Source organism: Sphaeramia orbicularis, chromosome 11, assembly GCF_902148855.1.
Source record: "Sphaeramia orbicularis chromosome 11, fSphaOr1.1, whole genome shotgun sequence".
Classification (NCBI taxonomy): domain Eukaryota; kingdom Metazoa; phylum Chordata; class Actinopteri; order Kurtiformes; family Apogonidae; genus Sphaeramia; species Sphaeramia orbicularis.
The window spans coordinates 13,782,567-13,806,040 of record NC_043967.1 but is presented as its reverse complement, the minus strand read 5'-3'; the positions used below and the strand labels follow the sequence as shown (position 1 = coordinate 13,806,040).

At 39.9% G+C, this 23,474-nt stretch overlaps 1 protein-coding gene across 1 annotated transcript in view; it reads left to right on the top strand.

The window, feature by feature from the left end:
* The window catches only part of cdk6 (cyclin dependent kinase 6), a 38,085-nt gene that overhangs the window by 11,253 nt on the left and 3,358 nt on the right, over positions 1 to 23,474 (top strand). The window contains exons 4-7 of the mRNA XM_030147952.1: positions 1,101 to 1,268; positions 15,452 to 15,561; positions 22,348 to 22,398; positions 23,217 to 23,352. Coding sequence (XP_030003812.1) covers positions 1,101 to 1,268; positions 15,452 to 15,561; positions 22,348 to 22,398; positions 23,217 to 23,352 — 465 coding nt within the window. The remainder of the gene's footprint in view (positions 1 to 1,100; positions 1,269 to 15,451; positions 15,562 to 22,347; positions 22,399 to 23,216; positions 23,353 to 23,474) is intronic.

Below are 23,474 nucleotides of genomic sequence, written 5' to 3'. Positions count from 1 at the left end.
TCCACTGTGGCCAACACAGCAGCCAGCCCCACGCCATTTGCTAATGTTTTCTGCTTGAGTGTGCAGACCCCTTTGACTCACTCACCAGCTGGTCAGCCAGTGAATAGAGCTGTGGGCTCAGGTCCATGTCACTTGTGAGGTCTTGGCAGAGATTTTTTTTAGGGGGGGGGGCTGTGAAGGGCGTGTGTGTGTGTGTGTGTATAGAAGGAGGTATGTGTGTTTAAGGGGGCAACACACCACCTCCAACATCATGGTATTTCACTGCACAAATTGGACAACCCTTCAGACACTTTGATATGTCTGTCTATCTTGTCCAGATCTGTCTCACTATAAAAACAAACAAACAAACAAACATACACTTAAAAATTCTTCATTTTATTTGTTACATCTTTAACTTATAAGCTATTTTTAGAACAGCTCTTTGCATTAATCTGAACCAAAAACTCTGTAACAGTTCTTGGGCATGACTTGGCTTATTTGTTTACAGGTGCTGGACCTGTTTTAGAGTATTTCTGTTTGAAAGAACAAGTCTAAGCTGGTTTAACATAGTTGAGTCGTGTTCGTACCAGTTTACTTTTGATTGTGTGTCATGGTGCATGCCTTTGGCCATTTTCTGAGGTCAGCTTTTGGGCATAAAGAAAGAGAGGGAGCGCCAATTAATTCAAGCAGGACAGCTGCTAAGAAACAGAGATCTGTGCTTGTACACAGCAGGGCCTTTCAGCCTCTGTCGTGTGTGTGTGTGTCAGTTATCAAACATCTGCCACAGTCGACAAGAAAAGACACAGGCCTCCTTCAGTTAACTCCCTCCATACCACAATGTCTCAGCCATTATACTTAACTTCCCACTGCACCGTCAGACCTTTTATTGCCTCATTGAACAGAGAAATGCATTTAAAAATTGTTCTAGTTTTGATGCAGTTTAAATGATCCATTATCATTGCAGTCAAATAAGGGTGTTCTGTGTAAATATAATGCACATCCCTTATGAACATTAAACACCAATTTCACCGCCACTGTCCATAAGTTCTGATCAGTTTGGTGTCTTTGTGTTCTAACGTCATCATCCCCCCCTCTGTCCTCTCCATTGTGTTGACCTACAGGATATGATGTACCAGCTGCTCCAGGGGCTGGACTTCCTGCACTCACACCGCGTGGTTCACCGTGACCTAAAGCCCCAGAATATCCTGGTCACCAGCGGAGGACAGATCAAACTGGCCGACTTCGGTCTGGCCCGCATCTACAGCTTCCAGATGGCACTCACCTCTGTGGTGAGTTAAATGTTAATGTGTTTAAACCAAACACCTTTGGTTTGACAACAGACAAATACAGAGCTATAGATGCACACTTTTGGATAGGAGACTATTCAATCGGATATCTAGTTAACTGGGTGACATGAAGTTTGGTCCCTGATGCATACAGAGCTGAGCACCTTCTACATATGAGGTTTAGAGGATTTGATGCCACTACTTTAACTTAATATTTTACTATTATTAATACATTATGTATGTAGTATATTTTCACATTACACTCAAGCAGTAACAAGGAAAACATGAAACAAATATGCACATGGATGAGGTGAGCGCAATATCCTGATGGAACCCTTTACATTTTTGAGAGTCACAAAATAATAAGATCAGCCCAACAACCATGAAGGGATCTGAACTGGGATTCAGAGCAAAGTTTTTTTTTTTTTTTTTTTTTTTAACCTGTCCTGTTCAGCAATTCGGCCTCCAGTATATGTATATTCTGTGCCACAAGTTAAATCAATTCCCCCTATTAGTTGGATTCTATTGCTTTATTACTGTACGGATGTTACCTGATGACAGAACAGGACAGGGTTATTACATACACAAACAAACATTAATGCAGACCCTAAAACAGAAACAAACAGGCAAAAACAGAACAGTAACAGCAGCAATAGAAGAACATCAGTGAATTGAGAAACAGAATAGTCCAATATCAAAATAACCAGTTGCAAATAAGTGAGGGGAAAAAAACAACAGAAGAACATTGGTGACTTTAAAGTAAAATTACTCAAAGGTTGTACAATCCAAGGGTAACAACAGGCAAGTGTAGGTGCGCGCAGACATAAATTAAATAATCTGTGAGAAAAAAACAGGAGTTTATAGTATTTGGGGAAATCCTATCATCAGTGGATTCACCTCCTTTTTCAACTAAAGTAGAAAGCATACTCGGTATAAAGGTGTCCCCTTCTGCTATGTCATGTATATTTTTCAGCCAGTCACAGCCACACACTGTCACTTTAATCAAGGCTCTCTGATAAAGGCACACAGACACACCTACTTGAACCACCCTCCCATCTCCAGAGAGTTGGATGAAAAGCGTCTAATGTGATGTAGCGGGCACTTACAGGGCATCAGCGGGTAGCTCAGCAGCACTGGGCCAAATGATAGGGTTTCTCTGTGTAAAGTGAGAGCTAAGGGCCCCTGTGGCCTGTCTCGGGAATCCCTCAGTGGCTGTCGCAGACAAGGATGGAACAGACGAGGAGAGACAGACACCCCTCCCTTCCCATTGTCGGCACTTTGATGTACAACTGTTGAGCTTTGGGCTCCGATGACCAGATAAAATAAAGAGAGACTGAAAAGAGTCTTTAGAGCTGCTTGAAATGGGGAGAGATGAGACTTTTAAGATTAGATAGTAGCCAGAAACAGTAGTTCAATACCTTTTTTTTGTAGTTATTATTTATCTAGGATTCATTCATAGTTGCACTTTTTGCGTCTTCAGATGATTGTCCTGACTGGATCCAAACTACCAGGTAAATTTGGGTCAGGCCAAATTTTAAGTATGGTGTATACACGAGACATGAACAATGTTTCGAAAGAGTTGAATGGAATATGTTGTAAAGAAAATAAAAATTTATAGTATTTGAACTTACTTGGATTTTTGATAATCAACCAATCTGGGCTATTTAAACTTTTACAGCAGCAGTTATAAGGAACTTACATTAGAAATGATACCCAGGACTATTTTTACTTGTAGTATGAGTAATATGTGGTTCCACTCTAAATTATTTCTCACTGTTAATCAAGCACTATTTTTATGATTCATATCAAATTAGTTCGAAATGACAGTGAGGAAAGTACTTTCATTTATCATTCCAGTTTCATTACCAGTTTATCATTTATCATACTGATTGATAATACACCACTTTGAGAGGAAATGGAAGGAGATGCATATATCCAAACCATCAAATTTACATACGGTTACACAATTTTCAGTTTCAATGGAGGTTTTTAGCTTCAAGTGTCTTATACTTATGTTATGACAAAAAGGGACACTTTCTATAGGGGTTACTGTCCTTATGTGGGGATACACCTTTAGATATGAATGACAGACTTAAAGCCCCTAAAATTACCCCCACACAGAAATTTAACATGTGAAACTGCGCACAACACATTTCCTTCCTTGGTTATACAAATTGAGCCACAAAATGAGATTGTGTGTGCGTGTGTGTGTTGGAGCAAAGCACTGCAACGTGAGCACGGGATCTTCAGTTCCAGATGAATGTTCTTGTGTCTGGAATCCCCCTACCAGTCCCCACGCGCACACACATGCACACACACACACACACACACACACACACACACACACACACACACACACACACACACACACACACACACACACACAACTCCATTCATCCATTCAGTGTTTCCTCTTGCTCATAAAAGCAGATAATCTACAGTGTATGCAGCACACATGTACACAAATACACACACAGTTTAAGAGGATCTTCCCCTTTGCCCAACAGACCAGCAGTTACTTATGTAGTCACTTAATGCCACCGTTACTGGCAGACAGATGGGCTTTGGAGAACTGCTGTTGCTTAAGCGAACAGACACTTCTCTCTCACTTTCAAAGTGATTCATTTAGCACTTCTAGAATGACAAGATGGCTGAAGTGTGAGCATTTGCATAAGGTCTTCAAAAAGAGTCCCTCGCTCCTCTTTATTTTCCAGTGTCACTTACTGAAACTATCACTCTTGTACACACATGCGTGCTGATGATTTACCAGCATAGTGTGTACTTCTCTTTTTGTGATGAATTTGCTTTCTCACCTAGCAACACGATGAGTTGTTAATGTGTCACGGACAGAAATTTTTGTGTGTGTGCTTGAAATTGCATTGGATGGAGTCCGGGTGCAGTTACATGCATACAGTTTCATATAATTGATGACCTATTGGCATCACAAACTGGCCATGCTGCGTATATTTCAACCTCCCTGAGAAAAAGAGAGTGAATGAGCAAAGGAGGGAAAGGGAGGGAGAGACCACCCATAGGGCTGGTACAGGGTTCCAGATTAGGCTGCCCCTGGCTGTCCCCGGAGGCTGGTGCTTTGTTGATGGTTTTATAATGACCCCAGTCTGGCTACAGGCTCATTGTCCCGCCTTGAGTGACAGGCAGATGGGTAAAGCTGATGGGTTAATCTGACATACCAGAGAGGAGTGTAGAGAGGGACACGGATCCTTTTCTTCAAATCCAAAGATCTCTTTCCTGCTGAAGCAATTGAAGAAACCATTTAGTTTCATGTTTGAATCAGGACTTGCTAACTTTTATAGCATGTACACCAGCTGAATGTATGGTGTTGGAGAAGGTACTATGTGTTGTACACATATGACTTACTCATGTATTCTGAAAACTTGACCAGTCATTGAAGGATTTGGATTGTCAGTTTCTAAAAATTTTAAATTTATATTGATAGACTGAAAATAACACATCACCAATACATACATACATCACTTATACAACCTTGTATTTCTGTTGATTTGAAGTATAATGATAAAAATGTTAATGCCAGTAGTGAATAAATGTCTAAATGATACTACTTTTAAGTCTAAAGGGGATTTTTTTGCCTTTAGACTTACAGGAAGAAACTGATTATTTATGGTCAGAACATGACAAATATTTCATAATTATAATGATAAGAATTTCAACATTGCACAAAATCTTGTAAAAACAAACCCTGAAGCATTTGGTAAGCATTTTAGAGGACACTGTAAAAAAATGGAACAGAAGGACAATACAAAACACAGAACATAACAATACATAACAATCACAATTCACATTATTAACAATGCAGATCTAAAAGCAGTAAGCACTATTAACGCCATTAAAAACATAAAACATTAGAAAATAAGAGATTAGTTATTACATTCATGAGTTGCATCCATCAAAGAAAATACCATACTCTGCCCTCTATACAGCACTTGCTCAGATATTTAAATAGTGCCTTCTCAGGTGATACTTGAAAGACGATGTACCATTCAATTCATATATGTTCAGGCTAGCAATTATTCCAATGACGGATGGCACGATAAGTAACTGTCCTCTTTAAAGCATTTGATTTTGCATGTAACAACATAATCTGGCCATCACAGGCTGACCTAGTAAAAATGAGACTGAACTTGACTACATCTGACAATTTGTAAAGGAAATCAGGTTGAGTAGAAAAGATAGTGTTACTGTAAAACGTAACTGTGATAAACACAAGCCTTTTCTCTACAGTTAACCATGAGAGTTGGCGGTGCATACTGACAGTGTTTGTCCTTACAGGACAATGTAAGACTAACCTGGCAGCTCTGTACTGAGCAGTTTGGAATTTCTTCAGGTGACCTTTATATGCAGAGGACCATCCAGGTGCACAATAATCCAGGTGACATAAAATTAGTCACCTGTCCCACAATATTTGAAGGTTACATAAGAAAGTAGAGCTTCACAATATATCATTTGAGCATTGTCGCTATAGTCAGATCACAGGTCCTGCAATGTAGGAGGCAAATGAACTCAACATGTTCTCATCTAATTTCAAGGGTAACTGACACACAATGCGTGCAGCGATCCACCAATCACAATCGTCCTTAATCAGTTTGCCAAAGCAGAACACACATGTGCATATGGAATGAGTCACTGGTAACAACATTGAAAAATGAGCAATGAACAAGAGAAAATCACGAAAAATGAAGACTTGGTGCCAAAAAAAAGCACTGTCAGTTTATCTGGAATTATTTCAGCTACAAGAAGGATGATACTGAAACATGTGTTCTGTGTCGACAGTGTCTTGCACCTGTTGCCACAACGAGAGGTAACACAACTAATTTGTTTGACCATTACGTCAGCACCACACAGCTATTATGTCCTCCTGAGTGTTTTTTCGCAGGGTTAAAAAAATCGCAATGTCAGTCTTTTTCCAATATTGTGCAGCCCTATAAGAAAGACATTTCCTCACCATGGAGATACCACTACCCATCCTCACTATAGTTTGAATATGTTCTGTCCATGACAGCTGCTATCATTTATTGTGCCCAGTAATTTTACTTTGTTTTACTGCTCTATAGGTTCCCCAGACGAGCTTAAAGTCATTTTAGGTGCTGATGACGGTTTATGGCTTGATCCCAAGATAATTGATTTGGTTTTCGAGATGTTAACCAACTTATTCCGGTATATCTCATCAAAACCCTGATTTAACTCAGCTGACAAAACATAGATAAAGATAATTGTACTAATCAGATCTAATGTGTTTACATGCACTTAAGAAATGTGATAATCAAAAACCCTGGTTTAGATCTACGCACATAGTGATGGTAGAATCAAACTTCCAGAATCAAACATTTTCTTGTCAGTGTTTTATTTTTTACATCTGTACTTTTTTTATTCATTTTGATGCCGCATTAATGTGGTATTTTGCTGCTTTAGATGATCAGTATTGAGTCCATTTGAACCACGTTAAATGCTGCTGACTGATTTTTATCTACAGTGATGCGTCAGATTATAAAAGATCCTCTCATGTTTGTAGTGTCACTCAGCTCTGACTGCTTTTCATGGCTTTTCATAACACCTCATGGACTCAGCCAAACAGGTAGTGACAGTTCTTTTTCCTGCAAATGTGAAATGGTTTTTAAGACTTTCTGTACTTTAAAAAGTTTCAGAATCTTGTCATCTAGATGCATGTTTTGACAGAAAAGAGGAAAATTGAAATCTATAGTAACTGAAGCTGTCGGATGCAAACGTTGTGCTCCATTATATATGTCTGAGATGTAGTAGATATACAAGTAAAAGTGTGTTAAATTCCACAACTGGACAGGTGTGCTGCTTCTTTTAGACCCGCAGAACTGATCTGATTAAAGATCCATAGATAAAAGACGAGTTAAGAGTAGGTCATGCGTCTGTTTTTAGACGATGACCTCCAGAAACCTGTCTCTTCACCTTCTTTCTTCACATTGCTGAGCCTGACTGTTAGGTCCCATGAAACCCATTAGCTTCCAATATTATGTATGTCATGTGCGTGTCGTTGCCTGTCCAATTGGATTTAGGGAAAGTCGAGGGGAATGCCATCAGACTTTTATGTTGGCACTCATTGTCGGAGTATGGTGTTTTACTAGTTTAAACCAAAATAAACTGAGGGGCTGCCATAATTTACAGTTGATGACAAGATAAGCTTATTAGTGGCAAAACTGTTTTTGTCTAGCCACAGAGCTTATCTTAAGTGAGTCTGTTACTAAGTTGCAGAATAGCCAAAAGGAGTTTTGTGATTTTTTTAAATACTGTACTGTTGACTCCTTCAGTAAATAATCGGCCTTTATGTATTTGTTCTTATGTGATTAAATGAGCCACTGATCCAGGACTACTTAGTAATAATGTGATCACTGTCATAGTTTCCTGTAATGTGTACCATAGGTGTCAGGCAGAGGAGAGCCTTTGTTACCTGATCAAAGGTATTTTCTCATCCTTCCCCCGTTCTCTCCACTTATAGCCCTCCCACTACGCTTACCAGAATAAGACACCCATATCTCCAACGACATTAAACAAATTGAAACCAGATTTCCTGCCTCTGCTCAAACAGCAGAAAGGCTTTTACAATACAGAGCCTTCAAGAGCAGTCGGACTCATTTCAGCGTGAAGTTCTATTTGCTCAATGAGGGTGTTTTTCCATTTTTTAGCCCTTGTTCACCAAAGATTTTAAGTTAAAAGCTGTAGATATGGGTCAGGAGAAAGTGAAGATGTGTGGGTATGCTCAATTGTGGCATGTTGTGATAATCTTAGGAGATACTGAGGATAACACAGATCACATTTCTTCATCTCTGCAAACCAGGGCTTTTTAATTGTGTTTTTTTTTCCTGTTTGGGGCCTGGGTATTTACAATGACATTTTAAGGCAATGACTTAAAGAATAACCCTGCTACACATACTTCATAATTCAGTATTCATATTCTATAAAGTACTCTGTAAATGTAAACACAGTGCAAGATAGTTCAATAACACAGGCTAACAAAGTCAAATTTCTCAGCCATGACCAGGGATGAACTGGACAGTCATGTCTGTGAATCTGTAATTTTGCCAGACAATGTGTTTCTACTCTGGGCAGACAGAAACAGAAAGAACGGCAAGCAGGCAGCGGGAAGGAGGGGGGGAAAAACCCCTGCGCTGCACGCAGGAGAGCACGTGCAGCGCACTCTGGGAATGTTTAGATATCTCCTCAAACAGCTCTGCATGGGAGAAAAAAAAAGGAAAAGTCATCCTCTATGCTTTGACTGCAGCCGGCTGGAGCAAATGGGCTGGCCCCAGTTTGACATAAGCAAACACTCACAGAGAAAAGTCCATACACACGCACATGCGCACACATACATACATATGAACGGGGCATATTGTGCACATGCTCACCTTCACATGCAGACACTCGTATGCACACTCCTAGTACCACACACAGTTTTTTGCTGTATTTATTATCGATTGGGTCTTGGCAACACTCCAGGTAGAAAAATGGGTTTCTGATCAGTCTGTCTTTAGTGCATGCATGTACACACACAACAGTATCTGGATATTAAAGCCTTGTCTGTACCAGCAACTGCAAGAGGAAGAAGAGGAAAAAAAAGAGAAAAAATTACAGCATATATCAGGAATTTTCCAGCTAATGATGTGCGGATGTGGTAGCACTGGGGAGAGTGAGCCACTGACTGTGCTGTCTTTGTTTCGCTCGCCGAGGGCCCCATGCTGCATTCCTGTATGCTGTGCATACTTTGGCAACAGTTGTAGTGCCCCCTTTTTCTGTTTTACTGTATACAGTGTGTGTGCTGCTTTTGCACTTTTCTTTTTAGTGCTGTAGCTGCGTCTCTCCCTCTCTCAGCCTTTCCAATCCAACTTCACCCTCCATCCTGTCCTTAGATCTGCTGTCTTGTTTCCTTTCTTGGACCAGTGCAGAAGTATTGTTGGAACGGTAAATTGTCCTTTTTTTTGCAATGAAAGAGGGAAAGTGAGGGAGGAGTGAAATAATGGTGTTTACAACATGGCTGACTGCTGGGGCCCCTCTGGAGACACAACATCACAGTCTCAGCTCAACTGTACTCCCAGAGTACATAGTTTTGCTCATATTATTATTATAACATCCGCTCCGCTTCTTCTATATGTGGCTTGCTTATACACTCTGCAGCCTTTATCGCTTTCCCTTTGAGATTCGCTTGGGAAGACTTTAATTTGTGGTGGATTGCTTTCAGGAATGTAATCACATTCTAACTTAAGACTTAAAGCCTGAACTAGTCCAACTATTTACCTGAGAGACTTAACTGTGCTTAACACAGATTGTACTTTGTTTGTTGGTAGAAAAGTTAAACCTTCATGTTGCAATGCTCTTATTGATTTGATTACAATAGTTATTTCACCTCTGGTTGAGCCTCAGTACTTGTCTGAGTGTGCATGTGTGTATAGGTAGTGTGCAGTGGTGCTCTTTCATCCTGGGCTTCCTCAGTGAGAGGGAATGTAAACACGGGCCCCCGGCCAAGCTCCATCAGCTCCAGTGCCTCGGGCGCTGTAGCTTTAAGCCGCGGCTTCAAGCATCCTCGTGGTGTCAGGTCACTCTGATGGTCGCTGTCGGAAGTCCACATGGACAAGACAGGAAAATACAGTGGGAGTGGAAAAGGATACGAATGAGGGATGAAGAATACTGTTACTATAAGTCACCATCACCAGTCATTACTGAGGTTTTGAAACATAGTGACATGATGGGAGAAGACAGACAAGCAGTGGGTTAAAAGAAAAAGTCCATTTTTACAGTTTGTTTCCCACTGAAAGTTAGAGTAGATCTATTCTACAGGTGATGATCTTAGCATAGCATAAAGACTGGAAAGTGACATGATTAGTTTTGTCCAAAGTTTAAGAATTCTCCATCCTAGCACCTTTGTAAAACTCTCTGTATCTTCTTTTTACCAACCATGTTTGTTTGTATATATGTAGCATGTGGATTGAACTGGCCAACATGCTTTCTCCTTTGCTTCACCCTTTTTGTTAAGTTCAAAACATTATATTTTTTGTGTAGTGATGGGGTTGGTAATAATGAATAACTGATTCAGCATGATATATGGTTATTTGTTAACTAGGGCTGGACAACCTTCTGAAAAAGATGAATTGCAGTTATTGTGAGTAATTTCTCATTTTGCAATTTCTATTTGAGCGCATGCTTGATTTTCCAGGAAAATGCAGCAATCACTCATTTAAATATCAAGTCAAGCATTCATACAAGACTGAAAAAAAACAAAATGTGACAGTCATTTTGCATGTTTTATAAAATACCTCTCTGCTCACTGTTGCTAAATCTAAAATGTCACAATGTTTTCCATTTCTGCAATTTAACTCTAACTGCAGCTCTATTTACAATTTTTTTTTTTTACGGCCATCACTGCAGGGTATTGTCATCAGATTGTCGTCCATCTCTCCGTCCGTATGTGAAAAAACTTAGTCGGGGACTGAAGGCCGAGGGTTTCAAGGTGCAGACGCGTTATGTTTTATATTATTAGAACTGGATAAAATGCAGTGAGTCACTAATGAGGTTTAATAATAATAATAATAATAATAATAATAATAATAATAATGAGGTGTCTTTTTTTTTTATATACAATTTGTGAGGAATTCTGTTAATTTTTTGAGAGCATTGAAGTTCAGTATCCAGCCCTTGGGTAGGTTTAGAAGCATACTCCCAACATGTTCATTTTAACCTTTTTTTTTGTTGTTTTGTTTTAAATGTGCTGATTTTGTGCTAAACTCAGAAGTGGTGCAAGAGAAATGTCACCATTAATTTTATAAGGAAAACTAAGTTGCTACCAAGTACACCAAACCATACTGCATATTTAGAAGGAAAAATGTAGTCATCTTTTGTTGAAGCTTTGGCTGCGGTTAGGGTTAAAACCTGACCTTACAGCTCACCTTTCTTTCCCATTAGAATTCTTTTTCCTAGATTAACTTATTAACTTTTTAACATTTTTTCAACTAAGATGACTCCCATTGTGATACCCCAGAATTATCTTTTAATCATCAAACACATGCTGCAGATTACTTGCATACATTTGCAGACACACACGCATATACACACACAAATGCTTGGCTCTAAAACACGTTCATCCAGGCAAAAACAGGTGCTCGCTTAGTCACGTGCAAGTCCTCGCACACCAAACGCCCCCACACTCACATGTGTGGACACTATTGTCATACACTTCAGCTATGCATACAGTGAACTGGTGGCACAGGTCCGGATGTTACAAGTCAGACAGGCTTGGAGGTCCGGCTCAGGAGGTCTGGAGGTCCTCTGGGGGCAGGAGAAGCCATTTCCTCCCCGAAGTTGAGCGGGGAGGGAAGCGGAGCATTGAGGGCTGAGGAGGATGGGGGCGGCGGCGGCGGTGAAGGGGAGGAGGATGCTCTCAGCAGAAAGGAATTCCCAGAATGTTGTCCTTTAATCTGGAGTCAGCCTCATACTCTCTCTCTGTCGAACTTTCTCTTTTTTTTTCTCTCTCTCTCTCTCTCTCTCTCTTTTTCTCCGCTTTATCTGACCTCCTCTGGCTTTTCTGTTACCATGCGGAAGGGAAGAAGGGTGTCAGATAATAGGCAGAGAGGCAGACTGGAAATGCAAACCAGCCGACCTAAGAATCAAACACAGCATTTCAGGTTAGGGCTGACTCACTTCCAGTCACTTCACTTCCCTCTGTATGATCATCCTGATACTGTACGTCCATGTGTCTCTGTTGTCATGCCTATGCGCATAAAGCAGAGAATAAAAACAAGGGATCTGTGCAGCAAAACAGAATGAGAAGGGTGAGAAATGGAGACTAAAGAAGGAATGCAAACAAAGTTGGAAGAAGAGATTTGGAAAAAAAAAACAGCCTGGCAAAAACATTGCAACTGCAGAATGTCTTTTCCCTTTGAGTTTTGTGTTTCCATAATAATGTCTGTGAAAATGGTCTTTAACTAGAGTGTTTTAGAGGTTTAGTGCAACAGACTCAACTGGCTGCATGAAGATTTCAGTATTTTATGAAGAGCATGAAACTGTGTGTGGTCAGATTGCATTCTAGGCTATTTATCCCATTTGTGTGCAGGCTTTACTGCATTTTTGGTGCGTGTTTTATAGACTCATGGTATGCCACTTGCAGGAGCATTTATTAATTCGAAAATGAAAATTAAAAAAAAATTTAGAAAAAAGAAGTAAAACAAATATTTGTAACTTGTTAATGTAAGAAAGGAGGAACTCTTGCTTTGGGCTCAAAGCCACAGACAGGGAAGTTTAAAGGCATTAAGAGTCAGACCTTGTTGGGTTTAGATGTTTCATTAGTTTTGACAAAAGAAAACTGTAACAGCAGCCTTATTCTTTGATGTCAAGAGCAGAAGCCCACCAAATGCTCTGTTATATTAAACCTTACACTGTGAAGCATAAATTAAAGCTCAGGCTGCAGTGAGCTGAATGCATTTCTTCCGGCGTCTGTGTGGATGCGTGTATGATATAGATGCCTGTATTTGCACTTGTGGCTGCGTTTTCGAATAACTCGAACACGGATATAGCCCAGCTCTAAGTTTGTGGTTCTTCCTAGAAGGCTGTGTATGTGTGTGTGCGTGCATTCATACACTACAGGGTCTGACTTTAGACTTTGCACAAGCTCTATGCAGACTGAAGTCACATGCACTTGAGAGATTGCTGCAGATGCTACAGACAATATGATGATAATATATGATATGATGATATGATGGTAATAGGGCTATTTCTCACTCATGTCTTGGCCTACGCACGCCACAGTTTGAAACTTAATGATCAATTAATGATTTTCGTAGTCCTTATTTTAAGTAACGGAAAAACCCAAAACATAGCTGTGCTGTTTTTCATCAGATATTAAACCACAAGAGAATTTAGTTTAGAAAGTTAAATGCTTAAAAGAAACGGTAAGTAAACAATGATTTTACCATCCAAATGCATCTTCATTCATGTTTTTCTTTGAGGTTTCACTCTTCTTTAAAAAAACTTGAATGGCCCCTGCACTCGGTCATTCTGTTCATTCTCATGTTTCACTTCTGGTCACATGGCTTAGCTGAGCTGATGTTTCTCAGCCAACTAGCCTCAACTTCCTCCCTATTTCCACTAAAGCAGGAACCAGGAGATGAGAAAGTATCACACATCTGCAAAATGCAGCCCCCATACCTATTAATAGTGTCGATCAGTATAGAAAAACAAAATGTGACTGAACTTTTTATTCCCCTTACTGGTCACCAGACTGGCTTTTCTTAAAGATTCCAGTGCAGTGTAAAGTTTGGTTTGTTTGCATGTTTACAACACTACTACGTCACACTACAAATTATGTAGAGTTTAGTTTAAATTGGAGAAATTCAGCAATAATAATACTGTAGGCTAAACTTTGATCTGTGAAAATCTTGCATTTTTTGGTTTTATCAAATCTTTAACAGATGTGCAGTGACGATAAGAGAATCTGGTAAAATGCTAACAAACAAAGTAATTTCTCATTCAGGCTATTTCTGTTCTATGTGGTATTGTTCTCTTACAATAAGATTTAAATGAGTCATCTGATCTCAGAGCTGACTCAGAGTAACTTCTCGGGGGGCACATTAGTGCATAGGGAAGTACCTGTGTTACCCTTTAATAGTCTGGTAAAGGTTCATACTGTCTTCCATATACAACTGTGTAAAAAAAAAAAAGAATTACTTACACAATTACCCTTTAATAGCTCATATGTGGCCATCTACATTCTTTAAAGATCATGTCTCTATTTTGCGTACAACATGTGAAAGTGCAGTCTATAATTTCCTTGTACTCATCCAAGCCAGCTAATAAAGATATCTATGTTTCACTGCGCTCTTTTGATTACAAACATTCGTCTCAAACTCTTAGGATCCCGATAAGGACCGTGCAGTGCTTGAGGGAGGGACTGAAGCCAAAAGCTGTAGGAAAAATCTGGAGTTGAGGAAAGCACCTGGAACCATTTCACTCTCATACTAGGGGTCACTGAGTTTTGTCTGGAGGCTTTCCCTACTGTAGCTGTTAACAATGCTGCTGCTTTTCCTGGAGGCTAGGGCTACACCGAGAGCTCCCAACAGAGGTGCAGGGACAAATTTGGAAACCATGCTCAGTGTAAAGTGGCATAAAATGGCTGCTCTTACATGTCATGCATCTGGTGCGTCAGTTGGAAGACAGGAGGTTTTGTTTTCTGTTTCAGCTGGCACTGTCGGCATTCATGACACGCAACTTGTTATCATTTCACTCATGAAATCAACCACGTTTAATCAAGTGAAACATTGCGTTCACTACTGCAACAGCTAGGACTCACACATACACTGTCCTCTGTATGTGTATATAGTGTTATGAGTCTCTGGTGGACTGCTGTGGAAAGACTCATTGATGTGGGTACACTAAAACAGGAGCAGGGAGACGTGTCCTGCCAGATATGATTTCATGGCTTACGTCAGCCAACATGGAGGCCATGAGTGGCATTAACCCTGTGTGTGTTAGCGAGTCCCAATAGATTGTGACTTTTACATTAGAGCGCAGGTGTCAAACATTCGCCCGTGAGCCAAAACCAGCCCGCCAAAGGGTCCAATCCTGCCCGTGGGATGAATTTGTGAAATGCAAAAATAACACTGAAGATATTAACAATCAAGGATGTTAAAATCATTGTATCAGTCTCAAGTGGGTCAGGTCAGTAAAATAACATTAATCTATGAATAATGACAACAGCAAATTTTGTTTTAGTGCAGAAAAAGTAAAGTTACATGAAAATGTTTACATTTACCAACGATCCTTTTACATAAAATGTGAATGACTTGAACAAACATAAACAGCCTGAAATGTCTTTGTTTAATATCATTCTGCCTGTTACTAAATGTTTGGTGTATTTGTAGGTCCTCTGCGATCTAACTATAAATTGTAATGCACATGTGATAAACTTAGACATAATATTGTTAAGATTGCACTTATTTTTCTTTCAAATTTCAGGTTGTTCGTGTTATTCAGATTTGTATGGAAAATTTGTAGGTCTAAACATTTTCATAATTCAATTTAGCTTTTTTTCACTCTTATTTTCCCCTACATTAGAGCCTCTGGCAGGTATAAAGCTATGTGAAGAACTAGGCCTAATTCTTGTCTTTATATTTAATGGTTTTTACTGTGTTTTGTAGGTGGTAACACTGTGGTACCGAGCCCCGGAGGTGCTGCTCCAGTCCAGTTATGCTACACCAGTAGACCTGTGGAGCGTCGGCTGCATCTTCGCCGAGATGTTCAGGAGGCGGTGAGTGCCAGTGTGATGAGTTTAAATTAAATAAATCAAACAAACATGAGGGGACCAATGGTAGGAATCGGAAGGGAATAACCCACAGATACTATCAAAATATGTTATCAAGGATGATGATATATATATTCATGCTATTCTGTGACACTTAATACTTTGGTAACAGTCATTTTCACTATATGTTGTTTGTGTCACTGAGGAAAGACATAATACACCAAAAAAGACAAAATGCACTGCACTACAATGTCAGTATTGCTGAATTTGACAACTATCATGAATGAAGGCACAAAAAAGTAAATGGAATATTGGCTTTGTGCCTCTTTAACCCACAGCAACTGCATTGCCTATGCCAGCATGTGAAATTATTCAACAAAACATTCAGCGTCTGCAAGTCTTGCTAAAAATATTACTAATATTGAGACATAATCATCATTGATAATATATTCCCAAATTGATATTTGGCCTCAGTGTTGACTTAAATGTCAGCAGGAAATTTCAGTCTACCACAGGATGTAGACATATGTTTGCTGTTTTGGTTTTCCAATTTATTGACATTTACTGTTAAACTATTTATTTATTTACAGTTTTCAAATTGTTACCTGCTGTATCCTAAAACTGTATGCTGTTCCTGCTAAGTGGCATCAGACATTTACACCTCAGTAGCTGACAACTGAGTCATCAAGAAAAAATGAGCTTGGTGTCCCATGCTTATGGTTCTAGTATGTTCAGTCCTAAACAGATAATGATCATTGACCTGCAGCATATACACTCATTCACACGCTAACATCCTCGTCACTCAGGATGTTAGCCTTGTAGCATGATTGCCCAAGTCGTATTTTTGGACAAATTGTGATATCTGCAGGAAATAAATCAGCAGTGTTTAGCAGTAAAGTTACACAGAGATCACATGGCCAAAAATGTGAATGAGGCTAACGATATGTTGCTAATAACACTAGGCAGTTACTTTCTTCCCATCAAATTGAGTTGCACTGTTGGCATAAGTGCTCTTTCAAAGTCATCATGTCAATTGTAGTGTGGTTTCCAAGACGGCCACATCTCCATGTTGGCGTTACATGCCACCATAAATACACCCCCATTATTACAGCAACGGTTACCCGTGTGTTTCCTAAACTTGTCTTTTCCTCTAGTGACACCTGCCAGATGAATAATGAGCAGTCACATTTCAGTTGACTTATCAAACCATTACAGTAATGGCAGGCTGCGTACTGTGGTTGAAACATGCAAGTCAAGATGCGGCTTCTTGGTATAGGTGTTTGTCAGTTTGTGGTTTAACGAACTTCACACATTGGAGAGCTGAGTTAATAACGGACCATTTTAGTTAAGTTCAACTGAAAGAGAGAGAAAAGTGGGAAAAAATGTAATTTCTTGGGTAAATCCTGTCTTTGTAGCAGTGAGCCCTACGTGTTTATGCAGTATACAGTGTAAAGAGTTATTTTTTTTATAATCAGCAAGGACCTGGGGTCTCGCCAGCTTATGGTGTTGTGCCTCAGAGGAGATAAGAACAGTTTTTTGAGGTAGGGCTGACTGCCAGGAGAAGCAGCCCTGCCTGTAATTTAAGCTTCCTTCCCCAACCGTCCTCATACCCCAACATGCTCAGCCGCACACACAACCCACGCTCTGCACGTGAGCGTCACTGGGAATGCATAGTTTTATGGCAAATGGTGACACAGGGTGAGAAGATTTGTGGGGTAATGAATGGGGGATGAATTGATATAAAATGCACAAATACAGATGTAAAGGACAGTGGATGATTAAAGTACTTTCATATATGAGCCATTTTAAAACATGTTAGCCATTTTACCCATCAGGAAAATACAAGATTTCACAATTTGTATTGAGTAAATGATATATATGGAATAAATAATAAAATAAACTCACACTGTAGCAGCTCTGCTTTGAATCTAAAGGCATGATCTGATCTGCCAGGCCCTGCACGTTATACAAAAATAATAGAAATCTATATTAATCAGAATGGTATATATGAGTATAGCCTCTTAACATGTATTTGTGTTGTGTAAAATTTCCACTTTTGACTGGTGTTTTCTGATTACAAGTAAAGTTAATCTATTCATTGCCATTGGCTTCTGGAAACATGACTAAACACAAACTTTCTGTTGTCTGTAGCCCTGTCCTTTCTGTAAAATCTATAGACAGATATGATATGACAGTTTCTTACTGCTATGAAAACGAGTCGCATCTAATGGAATCTGAGCAGCGATCAGTTATTAAAGCTGTCAGTCACATTTACCCTCCTAGCTTTCCGCAAAACACATGTGATTAGCCAAAACATTCTGTCACAGGGTACATTTTCTGTAACGTGAAAATAACAGAGCTAAGAGGAGGTGCATAAGTCTAACTACTATATAGGTTAACATTCTGTGAATTTCACACTAATAGAGCAAGCATCAGCAGAAATGCACCATATGTAACCCTATGTGATGTGCTCCACAGTTGGAAGCCCTGCCTTGTCTGATGGCAGCGAAGTGTGTATGTGTATTGTCTGGGTTCGGGTACTTCTTCTCTCAGCCTGACACAATAAGCTGTGAAAAGCTTTGGTGTCTATGCGACTGTGTTTTCACAATCTGGCAACTGTCCAACATTGCCTTAAGGCTGAAGGCAAGCAGAGCCCTTTGATGGCGATGAACAGAACACACTCGCACTCTTTTTCAGTCTCTGCGTCTCTCGCCCTCTCTCCGCAGGTGATTAAGATGGCTTTTTAAAAGGCCACCTGTTAGAGATTAAAGGGCACCTGGGAGAAGCGCTGAAAGAAAGCAAAAGAAAGAGTGAATGAGGGAAAGTGCAGAACAACAGAAGATGAGAGAAGACTGTTTATTGGTTTGTAGCTCTGTTCAATTGAAGATTATAATCGCTGGCAGGTCGGGTACAATGAACCAGACATCGCCACCGCTGGTCTGATTGCTCAACAGAATACTCTGCACCTGAAATGAACCTAGAATGAGTTTGCACATCTATTATTCCTACTCGTCTTGGATTTTTACTTAAGGTTAAATATGAAACTGATTAACACCATCATACTCTTAAAAAACAGATCAAATCATTGATAACTATTGTATTAGTATTATTGTATTTCACTCTTGGCCTGTCATAAATCCACGTGCAGGACTGGGGTTGAGAGATAAGATAATTGGAGATCATGCATAGAAAGGAGTCGGATCGGATTATATAGGCCCCACCTGTCGCAACACCTCAAGCTGCCATTTGTTTCACTAACACTCTGTTCATTTAAATGACATAATTTACTAGACATCACAAAGGTAGTCTGATTGTTACAAAGCCAATTGTTCTCTTAAAATAGGTGCTTATTACCCTGGATAATGAGCAACTTTTGGATAATTCAAGTATAAAACAGCCTCTGATCTTCCCTAAAACCCCAAGACCATGATGTGGAATCTGTCCTCTTTTGTTAGATCATTTTTGCTGCTCCCTCTTAAGATATGAATGGTGTGAAGCTAAATTGTACACCCTGGACATTTAAAACCAGGAAAGTATGAAAATGTTCACAGTTGTATTGTGTTGGGCTCGCATGATCAACAGAAAATACAGTTTGTTTTGAGTGTTGATGTTAACATTTTGGGCCTTAAAGCTTTAATTTTCAAAGACTTAGTCAAAAGTTAGTAACTTTTAGTCTTTTGTTTTAACTCGAAATGTGCCTCACGACAAGCAGTTTTTGTTTACAAGGGAAAAAATTAATCAAATGAGATTAAGTCCAGTATGCTTTTTAAACCACAGGGCTGAGTGATGTGGCCAAAATATCATATGATCATCAAGTCTTGTATTAACTCTGGTTTCTGAACTGAAGAATACTGTGGTTACTTGACCAAAAACTCAGCATTTTTTCATCATTTTGGATTGACTTAACAGTACTCTGACAATATCTAGATGAAGTCAACATTGTCCACATCATGGCCTAATTTGTCCCACTGGGGTTTTACAGTGAACATCAGTAACACAACTCTGAAACATTTGTGTAAGTTACACTCACTGTATGTAAGAGTTCAAAAGCCACACCAGCACCTCATAGATATACAGTTTGTAAATCAGTTCTTCACTTTATGAAGTTCGTTTTATTATAATTTCTTTAGAAGCAGCAAAATGATACATTACACAAACTCTGCAGGTTAAAGCGGACATAAAGCAAAGACTTCAGTTTATCAAATGTGTTTAAGTATTCCTGTAAATGGACTAAAATGAAGTGAATAGCATAGCAACATAAATATTAAAAACCAATAATGGAACACACTCTTTATAGTACCATAATTACACTGTTACATGACAAATTCAGAACAAATGTCGGCTAAATAGGACAGTTACACATTTACTTTTGCTTATAACAAGGTTGGTACAATCTGTGAGAAGTAGGTCCCAGACGAACTCAGATTGTGAGGTTGTCCAGTCCTATATTATCATGATATACAGTTACATACTGTGATTTTAGTCATATTCCCATCTTGATACCAGACTATAAACCTGCAAACCTAAGCAGCCTACATGGGTATGGGCTATTACACAGTTAACATGATTGACAATAATGAGAAATTAGAATAAAGGTTACTTTCTGTGTTGGACCTTAGTGAGCATTGATGACTCCACTTAGTCTTGTTACCTTCCATTGTGGGTCAGAAAGGTGGAAATTCAGACTTTTATCCTTTGGCTCATCAAAGGTTTTCCCCCAGAGCTCCTCTCTCAAACATGTCATTTAAGAAAACATCCTTTACTTCCACATCATCTACTGTAGCAAGTATTTTTAGGATCATGGCATCAAAGGAATTTGAGCAAATATCATACAAGTCTGCATCTGCATGGCTGGGATCGTGTCGGGGTGAGTCATGGTTCAAGTGAATGGGGGTAGAGAGTGTTGACTGCATGTTGACATTCCACTAATCGAAAAGGTTGAATGTGTTGGGTTAATGGTCTGGGAGAGGCCCCCTGCATCTATGTTGACTTTCTCACAGTTAGGACCTGGATTGATAAATCCTGGCCACTGCAGCCTTTCGTGCATTGTAGGCTCTACCCAGACACGCATGGATATTCAGTCTGAGCCTGGACTTTCATGTACAGGACTCGCACATGCAAAGAAGCCATGATCAAACACTCACACACCCCATTTCCCACTCACACAGACGCTCTCACGTGCAAACATGAACACACACTCACATTCCAGAGGTCGTCTCAGTGGAATGTGGGACAGAGCAGAGCTGGCACTAAAGGAAGTGTGACTCAGCTGCCTGTCCCAACCCAGTCTCAGTCCGGCTTTCACTGCCACTTCTGTCTGTATGGTTGTGTGTGCACATGAATACACGCTTCCAAATCTCAGACTGGGAAACAAACCCTATTCTCATGCATGTACTTGTTTGTGTGTGCTAATGCACATTTGCACTTTGCTGTTGACTGTGTGAGTTTGTGCCAGCGGCCAGGCCTATGTGAATCCAGTTATCCCCTCTAACAAACCAACAAACCACTCCAGGTTTAAAAATGGACCTCTTGGAATTATCAGCCCTACTTGTTTTGGCACGATGACTTTGCTGTAGGTGATTTTTTTTTCTTCCTTTGCAACAGTCAGAACTGGTTTGGTCTGATCTTAAATGGCTTTAAAACCTCTGCACTGCTCCTTACCTCGAAAGACCTGCGTTAAACGTCTGAGGTGGAAAAGGATATTTAAGAAAACCACAGAACAACTATCTATTGGTTAAGAATGCAAGGGGCAAGTGATGAAAGCAAATCTCATTTGTACTTGGATGATACTTCTGTGTTATAGCATGTGACAGAGAATTTGCTGTCACTGAAAAAAAAAAGTCCAAAATACCCCTGAGTGACTAATTTCCCAGTGTCTCTGACTGTAGGAAAGTGTGGGTGTTAAGCTATGCAAAGCTTCCTGCAAGTGGGGAAAAAGAGGGAGCACATGGTGGCTGGCCGGGCTCTGTTGACTACATTAATATGGGGTGTACTTGAACTTATTAAAGCCTGGATACAACACAACCACACATGCAACATGCACACCTATGTGAAAATATCCTGCATTACATTGACATCTGCTGGTGACTAATCATGTCCTAGAAATAGAATTAAAAGTATCTTTTGTTATGATGAAATTCACAAGGTTATAAGAATCAATTGTGTTTAACTTGAGTCATTGTCATGTATCGAACACCTCCCTGTTTTCTTCAAAGTCACTTGAGTAAGAGGATGTTGTTCCCATACCTCTTCCTCTGTTAGAATAATCTAACTTTTCTTTCACACGCCTCTCCCTCCCCATTCATGCACACATTCACACATGCACATACACACAGGGAATAAATAAGCTTTTTCTGTCGCGTCCGACTGCCAGAAGGCTTGTGCTGCCGATGACTACTGGAATTTGTGCGGGTGCCAAGGCAGGCATGGCCGCCCACGGGCATCCAAAGACGGCCCAAAGCCACAGGAACCACCAGCAGCCCTGCCGCCGCTCTCCTCCCTCCTTTTCATCACTCCCTCCTTCCCTGCTCAGTGGTACTACCAACAGTGCCGCCCAATCCTGGCTACAAGCGATGGAGCTACCAGTGTGTGGCTACTTCAGACATTCACAACAGAGTCACACATTCCTCTGCGCCCTGAGCCAGTAGCTTATATCTAAGGGCTGTTCTTTCACTGTCTGTAGGAGAACGTTTGGGCTTATGTCTCCAATGGGTCAATATCGTAAAGTTTCTGAGTTTAATATAGACCATTGATGCTTGCCAGACACTGATCTTGATTTGTTCTCTTTCCTAGACCTTTGTTTCGAGGAAACTCAGATGTTGATCAGCTGGGAAAGATTTTTGAGTAAGTATCATAGTGTTCCCTGCTATACAGCTAATGTTTGATGGAATTTCTTAGAAATGCACCCAATTAAAGCTATAGACCATCGTGACCTCTTGCATTACTGTACATTGTTCTAGTGTGCACCAGTATACAGACTACTGCCTATGTCTTGTATATTTAAGAGGTGACCATGTTTGAAGTAGGAACAGATACACAGACACAGATACATCAGCTAAACACTGGTATCTGCCTTGATACTTGACACTGGTAAATGAGGTATAATTTCACAGATAATAGTGGCTGATGTTTATCAGTTGTGTTGTATTAAATTTGTTTCATAAATTTGCATGTATCTGAGACCTCCACAGACAACATTTTAAAGTTGAACTCTTTGTGGTGATCAGATTTGATTTTATGTGTGTTTTAGGTCTTTTAATTGTGTCTGTTATTTGCAGGATGGGATTTGGATTTTTTTCCCTGATCTTGACCTTTGACCTTAAACATCCATATTTTAATCATCTGTTGTCATTGTCATCAGGAACTGTTGTGGAAGAAGACCAGTAAAAACAGAACTTCCTTAGCAGAGGGGAAAAAACACAAAATAACAGTACTGCCATTGGGTGTTGGCCAAAATGTTCTTTTAAACACTGTAATTTCCCAGTTTTGGATAAAGTACATCTATCTATTTATTGGTTTGAGTTCAGAATTTCCATGAGGCCCTAGTTCTAAGTAGTTTTCACAAACAGAGGCAGTAAATGGCCTGATGGTGTGTGATGATGAAGCAGTAGTGACAGGTCATTTCACAACTAGTGGCACTGATGACTGTGACCATCCCACAGTGTTGTTGGCGTACCTTCAGCAGAGGACTGGCCCCAGGAGGTGGCTCTGCCGCAGAGTGCCTTCACCCCCAGGCCCCCGAAACCAATAGAAGACTTGGTTCCAGACATGGACGAGCAAGGACGGGCCCTTTTATTGGTGGGCAATACTAGTCTGTTTCTCCAGAATCTAGTTCTGCTTTTTATCCATTTCCTAAAGAAGCATCTTTTACATTCATTATATTAAAATATCAGAATGGTAGCACTCCTTGAGTCTTCAAT